At 38.7% G+C, this 22,080-nt stretch overlaps 1 protein-coding gene and 1 pseudogene across 1 annotated transcript; both read right to left on the reverse strand.

Annotated features, from left to right (window-relative positions):
• Positions 1 to 265: 265 nt before the first annotated feature.
• LOC120973320 (obtusifoliol 14-alpha demethylase-like) lies at positions 266 to 4,374 on the reverse strand (annotated as a pseudogene).
• A 2,765-nt stretch (positions 4,375 to 7,139) lies between these two features.
• Positions 7,140 to 13,301, reverse strand: LOC109776878 (obtusifoliol 14-alpha demethylase). The gene is made up of 6 exons (XM_073509493.1): positions 10,506 to 13,301; positions 10,146 to 10,186; positions 9,536 to 9,977; positions 7,893 to 8,218; positions 7,253 to 7,811; positions 7,140 to 7,172 (listed from the first exon to the last, which is right to left on the reverse strand). Exons 1-6 carry the CDS (start codon positions 10,977 to 10,979, stop codon positions 7,140 to 7,142), a joined length of 1,875 nt encoding a protein of 624 aa, XP_073365594.1. The 5' UTR covers positions 10,980 to 13,301.
• Positions 13,302 to 22,080: the final 8,779 nt, after the last annotated feature.

Consider the following 22,080-nt stretch of genomic DNA (forward strand, 5'->3'; position numbering starts at 1 on the left):
AATTTCTAGCCTGTTTTCTTATTTTTGACCCATATTGTGCTTTTAGTATGTAATAGATACACTAATTGTGTCATTGCATCACATCAAATCATGCATAAATAGAATAATAAACTGGGTGCAGCGTGTAGATAAACATAAAGATAGATATGCCACTCATTATTATAGTCTCTTACATAGCAGGGCCGACAAGCCAAATGTTTGGATAATGAAGTAGAAGTAATTGAACACTCAAGTTGCAAATAACGTGACCTTATGATGCCCTAGAAACCACAGACAACTACCAAACATGTATTACCACACATATGCAAAGGTACGTCCATGCAAATACATGTTGATGGACATATGGCACGCATATCTCAGCTGCTTTCCAGATGACGTCTCTTATAGTTTACCAACACTTTCCCTTTAGGCTCTAACATGAACTTGCTCCAGTCTGTCTTGGGAAAAGGAGAAGCGAGTTTGAGTTCAAAATTTCTCAGCAAATGGCTCCATATAATTTTAATTTGCAAGAAAGCATAGGCCTCCCCGGGACAAACATGGCTTCCACCGCCAAATATTGCGTATGAGAATTTACCACCAACTTTATCCTCCTCTCTTCCAGGAAGAAAACGGTATGGGTCATACACTTCAGGGTCCTTGTAAATGTGTGACAACTTACTGGTTAGCATTACAAGATTTACTAAGGTGTCATCTTTCAGGATGCCATATTCAGTTCCCTCTTTTGTCCTCACAGTGATATTCTTTTGTGTTTGGCGAATCAACCCTAGTGTCGCTGGATGCATGCGTCCGGCCTCTTTGATAGAACTATGCAATGTCTCCATCTTTGACAAGACATTATAGTCTATTTTGTCCTTATATTTTCTCATTATTTCCCTTTGCTCTTCCACAACAACATCTAAAAACTTTGTATGGGTCAATAGGCAAGCTCCTGTCCAGGTGGATACAATTGAGCTTGTGTGTTTTCCAGCAAATATCAATGCGATGATCATCCCAGCGATCGCCGCTTTTGTTGTACGACAGCCGTCTTTATACCTAGAGTCCATCAATTTCTGCAGCACTGAAGGAAATATGCCCTAGAGGCAATAATAAAGTTATTATTTATTTCCTTATATCATGATAAATGTTTATTATTCATGCTAGAATTGTATTAACCGGAAACATAATACATGTGTGAATACATAGACAAACAGAGTGTCACTAGTATGCCTCTACTTGACTAGCTCGTTAATCAAAGATGGTTATGTTTCCTAGCCATAGACATAAGTTGTCATTTGATTAACGAGATCACCTCATTAGGAGAATGACGTGATTGACTTGACCCATTCCGTTAGCTTAGCACCCGATCGTTTAGTATGTTGCTATTGCTTTCTTCATGACTTATACATGTTCCTCTGACTATGAGATTATGCAACTCCCGTTTACCGGTGGAACACTTTGTGTGCTACCAAACGTCACAATGTAAATGGGTGATTATAAAGGTGCTCTACAGGTGTCTCCAAAGGTACTTGTTGGGTTGGCGTATTTCGAGATTAGGATTTGTCACTCCGATTGTCGGAGAGGTATCTCTGGGCCCACTCGGTAATGCACATCACTATAAGCCTTGCAAGCATTGTGACTAATAAGTTAGTTGCGGGATGATGTGTTACGGAACGAGTAAAGAGACTTGCCGGTAACGAGATTGACCTAGGTATCGAGATACCGACGATCGAATCTCGGTCAAGTAACATACTGATGACAAAGGGAACAACGTATGTTGTTATGCGGTCTGACCGATAAAGATCTTCGTAGAATATGTGGGAGCCAATATGGGCATCCAGGTCCCGCTATTGGTTATTGGCCGGAGACGTGTCTCGGTCATGTCTACATAGTTCTCGAACCCGTAGGGTCCGCACGCTTAAAGTTACGATGATAGTTTTATTATGAGTTTATGTATGTTGATGTACCGAAGGAGTTCGGAGTCCCGGATGAGATCGGGGACATGACGAGGAGTCTCGAAATGGTCGAGACATAAAGATCGATATATTGGACGACTATATTCGGACTTCGGAAAGGTTCCGAGTGATTCGGGTATTTTTCCGAGTACCGGAGAGTTACGGAAATACGTATTGGGCCTTATTGGGCCATACGGGAAAGAAGAAAAAGGGCCTCAAGGGTGGCCACACCCCTCCCCTTGGTCTGGTCCGAATTGGACTAGGGAAGGGGGGCGCCCCCTTCCTTCCTTCTCTTTTTCCCTTCCTCTTTTCGTATTCCATATGGGAGGTGGAATCCTACTAGGACTAGGGAGTCCTAGTAGGACTCCACACTTGGTGCGCCCCCTCCTAGGGCCGGCCTCCTCCTCCCTTGCTCCTTTATATACGGGGGCAGGGGGGCACCCCAGAGACACAACAATTGATCCTTGAGATCTTTTAGCCGTGTGCGGTGCCCCCCTCCACCAAATTACACCTCGATAATATCATTGCGGAGCTTAGGCGAAGCCCTGCGTCGGTAGAACATCATCATCGTCACCACGCCGTCGTGCTGACGAAACTCTCCCTCAACACTCGGCTGGATCGGAGTTCCAGGGACATCATCGAGCTGAACGTGTGTAGAACTCGGAGGTGCCGTGCGTTCGGTACTTGATCGGTTGGATCGTGAAGACGTACGACTACATCAACCGCGTTGTGATAACGCTTCCGCTGTCGGTCTACGAGGGTACGTGGACAACACTCTCCCCTCTCGTTGCTATGCATCACCATGATCTTGCGTGTGCGTAGGAATTTTTTTGAAATTACTACGTTCCCCAACAAGCACATCTTGCTCGACACGGCCGCATGTCTTTCTTGACCTCATAATATCATAAACAATCTCTGTAAGTCTAATTCGTGCTTTGTCTCGTCGGTGGTTTGCCGGACAGGGAAATATGGGAGCATGAAACTCACCAAGTTCACCCCCTCTTCGATTCCACTAAACAATGTGTAAATCTCACCAAATAGCTTTTCTCTAACCTCATTTCCAAGTAAGCATTGACTTGCAATCAACATGAGTATCTGGTTGAGCTCATCTTTGAGATCGACTACCCCCTCTTCTCCCCATTTTGCAAAGTAGTCATGTGGAAAATATATATCATACATTATGACAACGTCGGCTAATTGAATTAACATATATAGCAAATTAGCATGCACCACGAGTTTGTCTACACATATAACATCGTGAAATACCATATCTTTCTAGGGAAGGCTTGAATAATGAGCGTATTGTGCAATCGTGTGCATGCTAATGAACTACATGTAACACTACTACGAAGGAAACCAATTTTTTTGTCAAATTAATATTATTCTTTCAAGTACAATAATTTCATATGGGAACATGTCTGTATCCATGTTTAAAAGTTTCAACAATGTTTCCAAAATTTTGGTAATTTCATGGATACCAAAATACTTGTTACCACATAAATTATACTATATTCAAACCAAATTCAAATTTGTAGTAAATTAAAGTAACTTTAGATGAAATAATTATGAAGTAAAATCTGGATTTTACAAAAATATGTGGTACCAAAATTCTAAACCCTGCCCCTGCCAAATATCAGGGGAAATAAGTAAATACATCTAAGGAAGGAACAATGTATCTAATTATTAATAATGTATCACCTTTGTTTTGATAGTTGTTTTGTTACAAGAAATGATTTTTCTGATAATTTTTATTGTTTTATTTTCATATCATTTTGCGATAGCATCCAAATTTCTGTGTGAAATACACCGACATATAAGGACAAAGTGAAAAAACTACTGTATCCATTTATTTATTTATGTATTGTACCCTTCTATAAACCAAATTTGATGAACATGGAGACTAAACTAGTTTTATCTATAGCACTTTTTCGACAAAGAGTAAATTTTATTTACTCATCTTCTCAATATCATCTCTACCTCTCTCTCTCCATCTTGCGCCGCCGGCGCCGGCCATGGGTCCATCGCCATCGGAGACCCGCGCACTGCTGCCATAATACTTGATTGTTTGGGCGCCACGAACGCGACGACTGCTGCCATAATACTTGATTGTTTGGGCGCCACGAACGCGACAACCAACATCCTTGTGGGCGGTCAGGTCTCTGATGAGGTCTCTGATGAGACCTACTCCTTCAACAAGTCGCTGACCCTGGTCGAGATCTTCCAGCTCGTGGGAGGTGCCCTCCCCAAGAAAGGCTCGCTCGTGGTGGTGCTCACGGACCAGTATGTGGTCGTCGAGCACTTCTGCAGCGCACTTCGGCCTCCACGGGAACACCTATTGTTCAATGAAAGAGGTTCAGCTTTTCTTACCTTTTTGCTCATCTGCTCATGTATTTGTATGCAATGGAAAGCATACCGATTTCTTATTCCAGTATGTCGGGTGCATGCCATAATTCAGTTTGGGTTATTCAAATACTAACACGATTTACACGGGGATTATCTTTATATCTTCCTATTTGACTTGCAGGCAGAGCTAGCAGTGCTAGATTGGTGCACCTTATTTGCAATGGTGTAACTATACACTAACCCTTTTTATATGATCGGTTTTTATACAATCATACAATATTGTTTTTTTCTGCCATCCGATGTTGTTTGCTAGACGTTTCTGCACTGAAGCAGCTTCAGTCATTTGTGCACCTGCATGTGTGTAAGATGGATTATATATGTTTTAATTTTTTCTTCAAAACTGTAATCTTCAGTTTGAGTGACACCATCAGTTCAAGGCCAAAATCTGTCTCAGCACTTTTATACCCCTTTAGAAATTGTGACAGGATTAATGTAAATACTTTTGCCTCTCTTGAATCTTGATAGATCTCTTAAATCACCACATTAGTTCTAATGATGACCAGTAACATATTATTGCAGAAGTTACTCACATTACTGAACAATCTTGCATTACCATACCCGTGAAGCATCACTTTGATATTACCTTGCATCCTCATAGTTGGTCAACAAACGCGGCTGCTATGAAAGAACTGTAGCATCTAATTTGTGTAGTTCATGCATGATATTGTTATGCTTAAGTAGTTGGTAGTTTCTACTCGCTAATACTTTGCCCATTGCGAGTAGAAATTAATAAAACATGCATTTGAGGTCTTAGTGTTTGTGATTCTCAACCTACATATTTTTCTATAACTGTATTACCTTTTAGATTTAGAGATTACTTCCCCTTAAGATTTTCACATTATAGTCGCTTTCTACAAATTCCTGCCGCAATGCGCGGGGTGTCATCTAGTTACTATTATCAATATATAGGAGCAGAACAAGTGGGCAAGAATTTCTAAAGCTGGATAACACTAGAGTGAGACTGAAATGATGTTTCCCTTGTAGTTAGATTTTGGAATGAGGCAACATTCAGAAATCAAGAGATGTGGATCATATCTTGATGTTATCATCCTTGTGTCTTAAGTCTTAACGAGTACAGTACTATCTGCCGTGATGGTCATGGCACTTCAATCCCCCAGGTCATCACACTCACTTCAGTTCAGTACTGTATTTTACATGAAAAATATGACCCCCTTTCCACACTGATGATGATTCAGATGGCATGTTTCAAGCATTTTAATATTGAACCTAGCCATGTGAAGCGATTATGGGACGGGTCTCATTAAAGTTGTATCTTTGCCGGTGAGCTGACACGTGCCCAGACAGGACTCACCTAACTACCTGCCCGCTTGACACCTATACGACAAGTGACAACTTGATCGATGAGGTGGAGCGATGGCAAGGTAGTGGGATTCTTGTCGGGCTCGGAGCTTGCCGAGCTCAGGGCTTGTCGGGCCTAAGCCAACTCCCCGGCAAGATCCCAAGCTTGATCTTCTGAACTCTTGATCTCCGGATTAGAGGTCTTCTTCGTATCTTGTTATCTGGTCTTGAGTTTATCTTTAGTTGCCCCCGGCAAGCCTTGCCGTCAAGAAGGCTACCGCTGCCTGTGCATAAGTCTAGGGTAATAAGGACCCAAATTTTAGTACACTGACAATTAGTGTCTCCTTCAGCACTTCTAGTCCCTCTTGACCAACTTGGAAGGTATAATTGTTCTAAGCAATCTTCATTTAGTTCAATCATAGTGATAAATTATTTATCTAAATCTTCTAAGTTGTTACTATTCTTGCCTCTACAATCAATCCTTTCCACCATTCTGGTTTATTTGTCTCAAGGAACACTAATATCTTCTCAAGATAATCAAACAGTTACCTCATACAAGACTAGTAACAACTTGTGTGTGTGACCAAAACGCCAGTCATAAATACTCTCCTCCGCTCTTCGTTGGGACGATTACTATTGGGAAACTTACAAGAAGGTGCTACACTACCATGTGTGTCTTGTAGACCATCAATTTTCAACATGCAGGAATGGTAAAAAGAGTCTCCTAGTTATTATTTGTGGGCCCACATTGGAGTAGCAAGGTGGAAATTATGGTTTCAATGGTAGGCCCCCACATTGGCAGGAACGGTCAAAGAGTCAACCGAGTCAGCAGTAAGTAGCAAAAATAGATATTATGACCTGACAGACGGCATCCCGCATCAATGGGAACACTCAAAGAATCAACCGAGTCGGCACACACTGGAGTGCAAAAGATAAAGGTATGCCTTCAATTGTGAGGCGCATATTATCTGAAAGGGTCAACTAGGTCTCCTCCCTAAGGTTGACATGGTGAAACGATGGATCCCAATGTATGGAAACAACAAAAGTTGACAGCAAACTAACGACAACCCGCAGAGACGGCGCAGAGTGTCATGGATCTAATTTCTTTGCAAGTGTTTGTGGCACAGACCAAAATACGCAATTTTGAGTGGAAGAACTCAAATATGCAACTTTGGCAGTGGCATGGACCGACTTTTCCCATTGTAAAACGATCTCTAGTGAGTATGCAGTGATACTAAATTTCTTGCCTAAAGGTGTCTAGCTTATCTACACCTACTAAGTCTATTGTTACTCTGAAGTGCACTAGTTAGGTCATCGCAGCACATCCATGCATAAATAGAACAATAAACTAAATGTAGTTGTAGATAAGTAGAAACATACACCAATAATTGTTATAGTCTTACAAAATATGGCCGACAAGCCAAATGTTGTGACAATTAAGTGGAAGTAATCAAACATGAAATTATACATAACGTGAACTTATGATACTCATAAAACCATAGACAACTAGCCAACATGTATCACCACATTCACGCAAAGCTACATATCCATGAAAATACATGTTGCTAGGCCGATGAGATATCCTAGTTTCCAGGCACACGGTATCGCTTATAACTTACCATCACTTTCCCTTTAGGCTCTAATGCATACTTGCTCCAATCTATCTTGGGAAAAGGAGAAGTCAATTTGAGTTCAAAATTTCTCAGCAAATGGCTCCATATAATTTTTATTTGCATAAAAGCATAGGCCTCCCCAGTGCAAACATGCCTTCCACCACCGAAAGTTCCATAAGAGAATTTACCACCAACTTTGTCCTCGTCTCTTCCGGAACGAAACCGATCGGGGTCATATACCTTGGGGTCCTTGTAAATGTGTGGCAATTTGTGGGTTAGCATTACAAGATTTACTAAGGTGTCACCTTTCGGGATGTCATATTCAACGCCCTCTTTTGTCCTCACTATGATGTTCTTTTGTGCTTGGCCAACCAACCCAAACGATATTGGATTCATGCGTCCAGCCTCTCTGATGCAACTATGTAGTGTCTCCATCTCTAGCAAGACATTATAGTCTATCTTGTCCCCATATGTCCTCATTATTTCCTTTTGCTCATTGATAGCAGCATCTAAGAACTTTTCATGGGTCAATAGGCAAGCTCCAGTCCAGGTGGATACGACAGCGCTTGTATGTTTTCCAGCAAATATCAGCGCGATGATCATTCCCGCAACAGCCGCTTATGTTGTACGGCGGCCGTCTTTATACCTGGAATCCATCAACTTCTGGAGCACATCGTCCTCGATGCGGTTGCATATCTTTCGTGACCTTAGAATCTCTGTAACGATCTCCGTAAGCTTAATGCAAGCTCGATCGCTTCGCCTGTTTACTGGAATAGGGATATATGGGAGCATGAAACTGACCAAGTTCACTCCCCCTTCGTCAATTTCAGTAAACAATGTGTAAAACTCGCCAAATATCTTCCCTCGAACCTCTTTTCCGAGCAAGCATCGACTTGCGATCAACATGAGTATATGGTTGAACTCATATTTTAGATCGACTACCCCCACATCTCCCCATTTTCCAAAGTAGTCCTGTTGAATATAATACATTATCACAACGTCTGTTAGTTGTGTTAACCCTATGTAGCAAATTCACAAGCACGAAAAATTTGTGCACATATATAGCATCTCGAAATATTATAACTTTTAGGAAACATTGATATAATATTTGTATTGTGCAACATGTCTGAGCTAACGAAATATACGTTACACTAATATAATGCAAATTAATAATTCATTTTTCAAATGAATATTTATCTTTCTAGTACAATAATTTCAAACAGGAAAATTGTCCATGTAGTACATTGTATAGAGGTTTAAAATTTTAAACAATATTTCCAAAATTTTGGTAATTTCGTGGGTGCCAGAATCCTACTTACCCCAACAGTATGGACTATATTTAAAAAAATATATCTGAATTCATAATATAAATGAAATAAATATGAAATGGATAATTTTTTCATATTTATTAGAGGTCCAAAATAATATTGGTATCAAAATTCTAAACCTTACCCTACCAAATACCATGGAAGCCCATTTGTTACATTTAAGAAGGACTGATGTATCTAGTTATTAATAATATACTGACGCTGCTTTCATAGTAGTTTTGTTACAAAAAATGATTTTCTGATAATGTTTCCCATCTTATTTTGATACCGTTCTGCGTAGTAACCAGATTAAGTGACAAACTATACAGACTTCTAAAGAAAAAAAAATGAACAAATAGTGTTATTTACATTTGTTTACTTGTTTATTGTACCATTTTACAAAGGAGAACTACCTGAGCATGGATATCAGACTAATTTTATCTATGGCACGTACAGACTACTTAAAATAGTGTGGATTTTATCATAGTTGTATTAATTTAAGAATTATATATAATCTCATTCCAGAATACATTAATTGCATAATAGAAAAATTGCATGTGGTTAAACTTAACTACTTTTTCATTAATAAACAATTCAGAACTTGCAGAAAAAATAGAAAATTGTTAGATAGGACTTCGCCCACTAGATATTTATTTTATCAAATTATACTTACAATTTCACAATAACCTTAAGGGTCCTCTTTCTCTCTTGAGATTAGGTTCTTTAATGATCTTTTGAGCAAACAATCCAACTTCATTGATTAAATTAAATAATGCATAGTACACTGGACTAAAAAACTAGAAACTGGAATGAAAACAAAAGATTAGAGTCAAAGTTGTTGTCTTGAGAATTTGAAAAGTAAAAAAATGCCATCTATTTTGGAATGAAGAAAAGTATCAAGCTTTGTATACTGCTTGAATCAATTGCAAGTTCTGTTCAGAAATCTAATTATGTGAGTAGGCACGATGACTGATATTCTTACCTCCACTTCACGAAGCATGGGGTCAACATGGCTCCTCAGCTGTGATGGCTTTAGAGAATCAATGTAGAAGCGAATCTCATCCATTCGAGTGGAGCAATCTACGGCAAATCCATTCTCTTGGCCAAACATGGGGACGGTGAACTCATTGAAATTACCTTGGGAAACCTCTGACTCAGAACCTTGAAAAAAAGGACCAGAGAACTCTGGCCCGACCAAGAAGCTTATCCTTTTCCAAAGAATACTAACTGTGAAAACACTGCCAAACTTGTTATACAGATAGGTCATTGTAACTTCGGGGCCCTTTGTACACAGGGTAGGTAAGAGTTTTAGAAGTGCATTGTTATTCACCACAGGTGGAGGTAGTCGTGTACAAACTGGATCAAAGATAACTCTTGCATTTGCAATCTTGGTGACTATTGCGGTGATGAGAATAATAGCTACCCTGTGTACAATCTCATACCAGAATACATTAGTTGCATAATAGAAAGCGCATGTGGTTAAACTTAACTACTTTTTTCATTAATAAACAAGCCAGAACTTGCAGAAAAATAGAAAAATTGTTAGATAGGACTTCGCCCACTAGATATTTATTTTATCAAATTATACTTACAATTTCACAATAACCTTAAGGGTCCTCTTTCTCTCTTGAGACTTTGCAAAGTAAGAAACATTGTCTATTTAGGGAGTAACATGAAGTATCAAGTAGGTTCTTTAGTGATCCTTTGAGAAAACAATCTAACTTCATTGATTAAATTAAATAATGCATAGTACACTGGACTAAAAAACTAGAAACTGGAATGAAAACAAAAGATTAGAGTCAAAGTTGTTGTCTTGAGAATTTGAAAAGTAAAAAAAATTCATCTATTTTGAAATGAACAAAAGTATCAAGCTTTGTATACTGCTTGAATCAATTGCAAGTTCTGTTCAGAAATCTAATTATGTGAGTAGGCACGATGACTGATATTCTTACCTCCACTTCACGAAGCATGGGGTCAACATGGCTCCTCAGCTGTGATGGCTTTAGAGCATCAATGTAGAAGCGAATCTCATCCATTCGAGTGGAGCAATCTACGGCAAATCCATTCTCTTGGCCAAACATGGGCACAGTGAACTCATTGAAATTACCTTGGGAAACCTCTGACTCGGAACCTTGAAAAAAGGGACCAGAGACCTCTGGCCCGACCAAGAAGCTTATCCTTTTCCAAAGAATACTAACTGTGAAAACACTACCAAACTTGTTATACAGATAGGTCATTGTAATTTCGGGGCCCTTTGTACACAGGGTAGGTAAGAGTTTTAGAAGAGCAATGCTATTCACCACAGGTGGAGGTGGTCGTGTACAAACTGGATCAAAGGTGACTCTTGCATTTGCAATCTTGATGACTATTGCGGTGATGAGAATAATAGCTAGGACCAACAACATAGTGCCAATTGTCAAGTCCATGCTGCTATGGTTTGTAATTATGTTGGTATTGCGAAAACATGAAAATCATAAGTATGAAGTTAAATTATTTGTGACTGCTAGATAACTTCATGTATGTACCATTAACCCAAAAATATGTTTTGAAGGAAAATTATAAGGTTGACCCTAAGTAGGAAACAAAAACCGTGCCTCCAAGGACTTGAACATAAGTGATGAACAGAATTGTACATTCCATGTCCCCAACCAAACAAGCTAAGATCGCTTTCTTAAACTACAAATTAAATATGACCAAGGCAAGCAAGCTAATTAAAACTTAAATGCAAATATGTTAGGAAATTAAAAGTTTCTAAAGTGTCATATCTACTATGCATGTTGTATCGATATGTAATCTTATGAATATGACACATTAATCTCCATAAAGGACGTATCTTGGTAAACTGAAATGTCCTTGGACCTAAATCTACTCACAGGAAACAAGGCTAATGCACTAAATTTACCATACTGCCTAAACATTTTCCTTTTCACTTCTATTTTCGCTTGATGATAATTACCATAATAATAAATAAGTAAAATGCATAACTAACAGGTTTGTGATGATAGAGAAAACGTCTGGTTTACTCAAATGCCTATTTCGTGAATGATATCGGCCACTGCTGTATCCGCTCCAGCCTATGTCTAACCCACTAATATCCCGAATTTGTGAAATGACAAATTTTCTTTGTTCAGTTAATGCAATAGGGTTTCAACATTGTGAAATAAAATAAAAACTCCAGAATCATTGGAAGTGCAAAAGCTTATCGTAGCCTGGCAATTTCCATCAACATTAAAGTATAGGAAAAGTTGAATAATATATTATGTATAAACTGTGTGACTTAAATATGGGAAACCTGGAATAATACATTCACTCATAGTAAGAACATATGTGACTGTATTCATTCGTTACCGGCAGGCGAATATTGCTAATTAAAATATTGACTAACTAGATTATATTGTTATAACATAGTAGTTCAGTTCACTAGATTTAGGGGTCCAATCCATGTACTAATAGAAAACATACTAAAGACAACCCGCAGGTACCCGTCGGGAGATTCTGCAACAATTACTTCCGATATCATTGTCGGAACATGAGTTATCTCACTAGGATGCGTTGTTGGACAACTTCGTAACTCATGGTGGTGTTAGGCCACACGGGCACGACGGCTAAGCATTGGCATGCGGGCCCATTAGTACCAAGGATCCGTCTTAGCGAGGAAAAGGTACCGGATGCATTTTTGCAAAAAAAAATACAGGGTTCCTATGGATGAGCGACGAATTGCTGGGGGCGGAGGCGGGGAGGGGCGGTAGATCTGAGCCTAGAGTGCAAAGTGTGCTGAATTTGCCCACCCATCGACACATCAAAAAATACCATGAAAACTCTTAGCCAAGGACATCTATGGTACCCTCTATTTTTTTCTCTCAATTTCCTATTACAAACTTGCACATCGTGCTATGCATATATGCATCGACCTGGGCTAGCTAGCTAAAACCGACTTGGAGCATGGATGATTCTGCGGAACCACGAAGGAAATACCATCTTTGCATCGTGTCGTTTCCTCCATACGTGCTCCAGCGCTCTCGAATCGGAAATGGCGGCATGTGCGGAGGGCATAGCACTTGCGCTGGAATGGAGCACTGATCCATTCATCTTAGAATCAGATTGTTCGGTGGCTATTGACATGCTCAGCGAGGACAAGCTCAATAGATCGCCGGTGGCCACGGTAGTGCAGGAGGCAAAGCATCTCCTGAAGTGTGGGCGTGAGTACTCATTGACACATGTGGGTAGGGGACAGAACAAGGTAGCTCACGCACTTCCCCAAATGGGTAGAGTATCTACTCTTACTGCCGTCTGGATCCGCCATGGACCAGATGAGATTAGCAATCTCTGTCAAGAGGATTGTAATGAACCACCATGATTGAATGAAATTCTCTATTTACGAAAAAAAACCCGACTTGGACTCAAAATTGACCAACCTAACCGAATCAGACTAGTATACTAACTCCTCGGAGCCTTTGCTCCATAGGTTTTCAGCTCTAGAACGCCTAGACTGTTAACCCTTTGTACTGCCTTTTTTCTATAAAATTTCGGCCAATGGCCCTTCGACAATCGACAGACTAGTACCTAACTCCTACTCCCGTAACCAACTAGCTCAAACTTGGCTAGTGCTCATACATCACTAAGCCAAACCATGCACCACTCGGTCACAATTAACCTATCACAGCACGGACGTTACGAGAACACATCTATTATGTGCATGCACTTCTAGTACGTACTGCATGTACACGTACACTACTAATGCATGGAAATCTTCCAAACTCACCTCTACAACAAAGAGAAAGAGGAGACGTTCCCGTCGATGACGAGGTGGCTATGGTGACTTTGTAAATTTCAAGATGATATGCCGGCTCAGTCTTTCGGAGGTGCTCATATGGGTAGGGTGTGCGTGTGTGCATTCATAGGGGTGAGTGTATGCGCGTGTATATGAGCGCTTGCGTCTGTACTGTGTTAAAAAAACAAAGAGAAAGAGGAAAATTCTTGAAAATATAAAGGATAAATTTATGTACGCATGAGAACCAAAATACTAATTTCTACGAGGCTAAGCAATAGTGTGGTGTAGATTGGGCAAGATGTAGTTACAGCACTAATCTTCTATTATCAAAAATAGAAAAAAATAGACTAGAAAATCTCACAAAAATATGAAACATCTCACCATTGACATTATTAATCAATAAATCATGACCAATAGATCTAAGAAGCAACTTATTAACATTGAAGTTGAAAGAATTTACCAACCTAACGCTTAGGTAATCTTCCTAGCAGCCTAATGCAAGGAGGACCTCCATGGAGCAAAGGCGAGAGGGCAATGATGTACTCACACGGGAACCTTTTCCTTACATCAGTCCATTAAACCTCAGGTAATATATTTCTACCACACAAACTATACTGTTTATGTCTTCAATGTCCTTCTAATTAATACACATGATTGTACATTGCATTTAGTACTCTGTTACGTCACTTGGAGCTAATTAGACTTTATAAGAACACAATATATTTGTTCTCTAATATCATTTTTTACTCGTGCCATTTTTGCATTGTTCAGACTGTGCTTTTATATATGTATCATTGTTTCATAGTACTAAGTGCTAAGCTTATGTAATTTCTTTGTTATAGTGAAATTTGCTTGTACAATCTTTATGAACGTATATTACTACTAGCAGGCTTGGAACCATGGGGCAGCCAAAGTGATATTTTCAAAGGAATGTGTGGAATTGATCGGTGAGTAAAATTTGTATTTCTGCGACACAAACTGTGTTTATTCAGCCCTCACTTTGGTAGAGTTGAGCATTTAGGTTTACCTTAGCAATAAATGATCTATCTAGGGAAAGTATCTCATACCAATTCAATTCTATATTGTATTTTATATGGATTATGTATTTTCTTTGTATAAATAACCTAGGTTCATGTAAAAGAGCATAATGGAGAAATGGTTAAGTAGCAAGTCATGATGGTTTTGGTAGTAGTATTCAAGTACTTTGTGGTAAAACATTTTGAATCGGTCGTATTTTTCATTATGCTATAAGGGAGATGGAGAAAACAATTCGAGGATAGGAGATTCATGAATATAAAAAACAACAACAAGAATTTGCATTAGGTATGTTATAGTTAAGGTCTTGAGAACATATTACAAATAATGTCCCATAGTATCTCTAATCCAAAATGTATGCCTTTTTTATAACTTATATTGCAGTCTATAAATTAATAACTATATCATCATTGCTTCATATGAGCGGTTCGCTGTCTCAAAAAAATAACTATAACGTCTAAAATAAGACAATGATATTACTAGATTAATCCTAGCAATATTTTTGTGTACAATTATTTTTATGTGAGGCAACATGTTTGTAGAGATACCGGAAATCAAAGCACCATGGTGAGAACCATGTCAATATCCTAGAAGACTTATATTTTTGATCGGAGTAAGTAATTTCTTCCTGGCTTGCTTGCGAGCATGAAGCTTATGTGCTGCAGTGGGGCCATAGGTAGATTATTTAAATTAAGGGATGTGATACATGTGGGCTCTGACTGAAATAAGTAGGTAGCACCTTTATTTGTTTTTGGTCAAAATAAACATGCCACCTTAAGGGCCTGAAATAAATATAACTGTAGTTGAAGACTTCTTACAATAAAAGTTTGATTGATCATTAACCAAATTATTATTTTGAATAGGTTAATAATAATTATAGATGTTGTCCTCGCAAAAAAAAAAGATGTTGCCTGGGCATGTGTTTGGGTACTTTGCTAGTGCAACACTAATAGTTTGGATATCTAATGCAACTAACAAACTTCAAAGAATTCACAATCACACAAATAACATAAGAGCTAACACATCAAGCATACCTGAACAAGAACTTCAACTCCTGCAACTGCAAGCACATGCTTCCTGAACTCGTTCCGTGTGGCCTATATATATAGAAGCACCGAGTCTTTAGAAAAAACATTTGCGCAGTCGAAATCCATCTACAGAGTAAGTTAAGCGTTCATTTAGTTTCAATTTAAGAACTGCCAACTGCCAAACCTTCAACCACCACAGGCAAAATCCAATGTACGTACATTTATTTTGTATGGTATGTCAATTTAGATGAGCAACTATTATTTACACATTTAAAGTTTCGCGAGAAGTCTTCTTTTTTCATGGCATGTCAACAAAACAAACTGAACATTTTAAGCTATTTTTAGTACTTTTCTTGTAAAGTAAAAAATCAACATATCTTCTCACGAGCACTTAAAGTACTCCTACCGGTACATGCTTCCTCAACCCGTTCTGTATGGCTTCCATATATAGAATGGATCGAGTTCCAAAATTCATTTGGGCGGTCTAAATCAATCTCCGAATAAGTTAGGTGCTTATTTACTATCAGTTTAAGAGAGCACGGGCAGTCACATTAATTCAACTGCCAACCACCCAACATCCACGTCTATCAGGTACTACCTTCGTCCTGGTTTATTGGTCCCTTTTGTAATCTGTGACAAACTTTGACCAAAGATTTAACTAGTGAAATGTTAATGCATGTCAACAAAAATATATCGTTTGATTCGTATTTGAACGTAGTTTTCAATGATATTATTTTTGGTGACATGCATAAATATTTTGTTAGTTAATTTATGGTCAAAATTTGGCATGAAATACAACGGGGACCAATAAATCAGGACGGAGGTAGTAATATGCACAACAGCTCGGCAGCCCGAAGCATCTGCTCCCGACTAAAAACTAATACTACTTTAGTTCTTCCAAACAGTACTAAGTACGTGTACGACTATAGACCGTATGGGTTCATAAAATTCTTCAGTGCAATGATCTGAGTACAGACAGTCTACTTTTTTTTTACTTTTAGCCATAATTACTTGTGATTGTAAATAAACACAACACACGTAAAGTAGCAAAATCCCTGTAGGGTTGTCTGTCTGTACATGCAGAGACGTGCTCTCTCTGTCCATAATGTAGTGAATATAAATTTTAAGTTAAACTTTGTAAATTTTCATCATGTTTATAGAGAAAATTATTTCTATCTATAACATCAAGTATAAATAATATGAAAATACATCTCCTAATGTATCTAATTGATATGTATTTGATATTCTGGATGTAGATGTCTTTTGCTATAAAACTTGCTCAAAATTTGTTAAGTTTGACTTTTGAAAGAAAAGAAAAAACCACTTACGCTAAATTATGGAACGAAGGAAGTACTATTTATCTCTCTACTTCTCATTCATCCAGACCACTAAATTTCCTATGTGGTAGTCCTTACAGACGGCTGCTGACAAAACACTCATGTATATGCCCTAAGAATTTTTCATGTAAATAACAGATCAAAGAAAATTCGCATGTATAGATGCCCGTCTGCTATGTGCACAGTGCACATTTTAAAGTTTCCGAAAATGTCTTTCTTATTGTGGCATGTAAGAAAACAAACTTATACTGTTTTCATACTCTTATTCTTACTTTTTCTTGGAAAGTAGAAATCAACATATTTTCTAGTGAGAACTTAACTTACATAGTTCATTATAGTACCTACCCCACTCATGTGTTGCTTGCCTACGATGACCGGGGGCTCACCGCTAATCTCTAGCCCCCATACTCTCGCCCCTCTTGCCGCGTGGTTGCCAGCCATGGTAGTTAGAATCGTGATTTTGAATCGGACCTAACTATCTTGTATAAACATATATTCTACTAAGCATAATTGCATAATCAGAGGGGTTTGTTTGGATTGTAAAGTCATATAATCATATCATAGAATTGTGATTATGACTACATTATTGCCAGCTATGTCATTGTGGTAGCGCGCCATAGCCAAAGGTGGAAAGATCTCTCTCGAATGGACTTTACAGTGTGTAAGCGGGGTGGAGGTATTTTTGAACCTTCGTTCGAGCCGATGTTCAAGCCTCAATTACAGCTAGTGGTGAGCGTCAGGATCGATCTCCATGTGTTGTTTTAGGTCTCCTGCCTCACGGGTATGCGGATCTGGCCCATTGGCACGAGCGGGAGACATCCATATGTCACATGCAACACGTGTGTCGGCGGCGGGATGGGTCAATCGAATGTGGTGGCGGCTATTCCGAGGTTTTTCAACAAACTTTGCTGAATGACCAAATTATTTCATTTGTATCCCGATTAGAGAGTCTAGTATCCGTTCGGGTCACGTGTTTTAGGCTATTTGTATCACCTAGCTTACATACAACATCCCCTGACCATTTTTTTACAACTTTTAAATACCGCGAGGTTTTCATGTTTTCTTGTCTGTGTATTCATTCTTTTCTTCCTTTCTGTATGGTTTTCTTTATGATTTTCTATTTCATTTTATCATCCATGTAAAATTTTAAAATTCATGATTTTTCAAAAAACCCACAAAGCTTTTTTAAATTTGTGAATAATTTAAAATCCATTAATATGTTTTGACATTCATTAATATTGTTACATTTTGTGAATAATTTGAATTTCATGAATAGTTTTCTATAAATCCAAAAAATATAATATATGAAGATTTTTTTGAAATTGTGAACTTTTTTAACCCTCTCAAAATATCCTATCCGGTTTTTCCCCGAGCCACGTGCTGCAGGTATCTCTAGCACCTTTTTCCTCATTCCAACATGACCGATTCTTTACCGAGCAAGGTTTATCGATTTTCCATGCAAGTGAGCTGTAACATGGAACACCGTAGATAGTTGGGACGGCCATATCCAGTAAGCTTGTGCGTTTCAGTGACAATTTGTCACTAAGCATGCGGAGTACGCGTTGCGAGACATAGCTCGACCTCGCCTGTGCTGTTGAGGGCACGCTCGCCTTACTGGGACAGTCAATTAAAGTGGTTCTGGGAAGTCCCATGGACCGGTTTTAGAGCCTTCAATGCGGGTTAATTTTTGTGTGTTTCTTTATTGGTCTTCTCTGGCTTCTCTTTTTATTTTGTTTTAATTTTACATTTCAAATAAATGCCTGTTTATTAATACAAGTTCTACATTTCCATACGCATGAACAAAATTGTCATACATATTGAACATTTCTGAAACACATGACAATTTTCCTTTCCAAACACATGTTTGAGCCTTTATTGAAAACATGTTAAACATTTGTCAAACACATTGAACATTTATTTGAATGGTACGATTTTTAAAAAAAAAATTACATGACATAGTTTTACATTGTATTAACATTTCTAAAATATTTGAACACATATTTTTCGAATACGTAATTTTTTAATAAAATTTCAGGCATATTTATTTGAAAAGATCAAAATTATTTCAAATCATTTTTTTATTTGATAAATGTTTTTATAAAAATGTCACTGACATATTTTTGAAACGCATGAACATTTATTTTGTATGGTATGATACATTTGTTTCCTAAATTTCTTAATAATTTTCATATGGCATTAAAAAACATTAAACGTGACCAAAAATTTGAAATTCAGGAACATTTTCTAAATGTACTGAACATTTGCTTGAATACTATTAACATTTTTGAAAAGTTGCACAAGCATCTTATTTACAGCACATCAGGATCTTTCAAACGCTCTATGAATGTTATTTAATATTTAAGTAAAATACTTTCCCATTGCAAAAATATAATTAGAAGTACTAAAACCAAAAAAAAAAAAATGACATGTGCTAGCTTGCGAGGGCTTGAGTGGCTATTTTGTCTTGCTGCGCGCAACACAATCGCGGGCCTGCAATACGAACTCCCAGCAAATGGATTCACCAGCGGGCAACGTTATAGCTTGGTTGTTGCAAATTATATTGCCGTGTCACCTGAACTAAAACCCTACTGGGCCAGCCTAGTAGCACGTTTCTTCACTTATTCACTAGGCTCGTTTGTTTCTTTTTTATATTTTTTCAAAAAAACTAAATACATATTTTTCAAAACATATGACTTATAATTTTGAAAGTGTTCATCTCGCCTTTAGGAAATATTCATGCAGTGTAAAAAAATATTCATGTAAATTTTAGAAAATGTTCATACCATTAAAAAATGTCTGTGAAAATGCCACCGTCATGAGTTGCCTCGTGTCATGGTGGTACCATGTGCGGCATGCACATTTAGCATAACAACCCAAGGATTAATGATTAAAAATGCCACCGTCTAGCTAAGCAAGCATATGACAAATATGCTCGGCAATCTTTTTTAACCAAACCTTTTTATTAGCTAAGCAGCAAAACAAAAATTTCAAACATATTCCAAGTACAGAAGATTGCTTTTACACAGTTTTTCAAACATATTAGCTAGCCCACGAGTGTTTATAAGAAATGGAGAGTATCGCACATTGTCTGTGTTTATTTTGCCGGATACGCCATGGAATTCGAAGATCATGCTGCTTCCAATCCATATGCTCAAGATGTGCCTACTCCAGACAGCCTGAAAATTTAGAAAACACAGAACTAGCTATCTGCAGTTCAGAATTCCGTTTCCATTAGCTCAAATATGAACCGAAATAGCTCCGAAGAGAAGCGCGCTATCGTATAACTGGTTACCATTTCCTGATTGACGTAGCGGTCTGAACAAGAAATGAACTGTGTATACTGTGTAATGCAGCTAAAGTGAACTGAAGACAACAACAACAGAGAAAAAATTATCACATGATGTAACCAAGAACATTACACCACCGCCATGAACCACACACACCGGTAACAAGCAATCTGACACAACACGAACACTGCACGATCGCCTACACCACGGCCTAAACCATTGTGCTTGTGAAGTATCGCGGCAGGCGAGCACACTGAATGACTGAAACATATTCTCTCCTCATTGGAAGCTTGATGGCGCGGCCATCTTGGTGTCTCTCTCCTTGCCGCCGTCGTCGACGTTGGACACAAAGTAGTCCTCGTCCTTCACGGCCAAGAGCACCAAGACGGCGAGCAGCGGGTAGCTCACGGTGGTCAGCCCCCAGTTCACGATCAGCTGCGACAGCAGGGACGTCTTGTGGGTGTCGACCAGCCATGCCACCGCTGCTCCCGCACTCTGCACCCCCTTGTAGAAACCGACGTATCTGCAACAGAAGTTGAAATTTTATTCAGACAGCTACTTGATTGACCAACACCAATTGCTTATTGCTTTATTCGGGGGGGGGGGGCATATCATACAGAAACCAACAGTCGACGGAAAGCGGTCAAAACCACGCGAAAATGACGTTTTGAAGTTTTCTAAAAATCCCACACAAATATGGGATGTTGAGACGGTGATGTTCTATTGCCATGCAAATTTCAATTTCAAATACATTATGGGATGTGAGCTATGAAAAAGACGATGAAAAACACAAATTCAGCGGTTGTCTTTTTCATAGCTCACATCCTGTAATGTTTTTTTATGATGACATCCAGTAATGTGTTTTAACTGAAAATTTCACACGACAATAGAACATCATCCTCTTAACATCCACATTTTTTCAGATTTTTTTGAAACTTACAAACGTGGTTTCCACGAAGTTTTCTTTGAATGTTGGTTTCCGTTTGATATTCTCCCTTATTCAGGAGCGGTTTTATTGACCAACACGAACACCAAATGCATTATGCATAAGTATGCCTACCTTGCACAGTACTTGAAAGAATTCACAAATGTAGGAGGATACAACATCTTGATGCATGAGACTGTTCAGAAAGCATTACTTACATACCAAGGCCTCTTCACACACACTAAGGACCATTTTACTTTGTTTTCTAGGACCAACCTACAGAGAGCAATATTGTGAATTTGTTCTAAAGAGAAGGAAAAGGTGGCTGGATAAGAACCTTATCCATCACAACCTATCAGGTATCAAATTTATTAGTACTATTTATGTTGTAACCACATTTTTTGTGCTGTGAACGGATCCGGAGTGTAGCAGTGGCGAAGTACAAGGCGCCTGGGTAGAGCAGGGAAGGTCCGTCAAGGCGCCTGGGTAGAGCAGCGAAGGTCCGTCAAGATCTGGGCGGCGGTCGGAGTAGTGTACGTGCAGCGGTTTTCTTGGTGGGTACGGATATAGAGCAAGGGGGAGGAACGGTTCAGGGGAAAAGGCTCCGCAAGGGGTTTTTGGTGGACGGGGTGTGTCAGAGTCCGAAATGGCGGGCATCTGGACTCCCACAAGCCTTCCATAAGTTTTTTCGGTTTGGGGGAATTCACGTGCAGACCGGTCCACGGACATTTGATGCACAACATTTGATGAAAAAAAGTGAAAAAGTGTCTGGACTATGTTGACGGCGTTAGAGATGGCCTTAATTAGTGAAGTGCATGAGCATTGTTATGCAAAAAATATGCATGACAATATTTTTTATGGATATTAAAACTGGATTATTTTGTGTTTTTAAAATATGCATGGCAATCTTTTTCATGGATATTAAAACTGGATCATTTTGTGTTTTAGTGACATTTAGGGCATCTCTAGAAGATATCGTATCCTAAAAGTACAAAAGCTTCCCCTTATCCCATTTTCCTATTTTCTTAAGAGATTAAACATTTTCTCATCTACCAAGATCCTTTAGGGCATTTCTAACCGATCCCCAATAAATAGAGGAGGATCCGGCCGTGTAAACCCTTGTGGAGTATATTTACTCCACTAA

This window comes from Aegilops tauschii, chromosome 2 (assembly GCF_002575655.3).
Source record: "Aegilops tauschii subsp. strangulata cultivar AL8/78 chromosome 2, Aet v6.0, whole genome shotgun sequence".
In the NCBI taxonomy this organism is placed as follows: Eukaryota; Viridiplantae; Streptophyta; class Magnoliopsida; order Poales; family Poaceae; genus Aegilops; species Aegilops tauschii.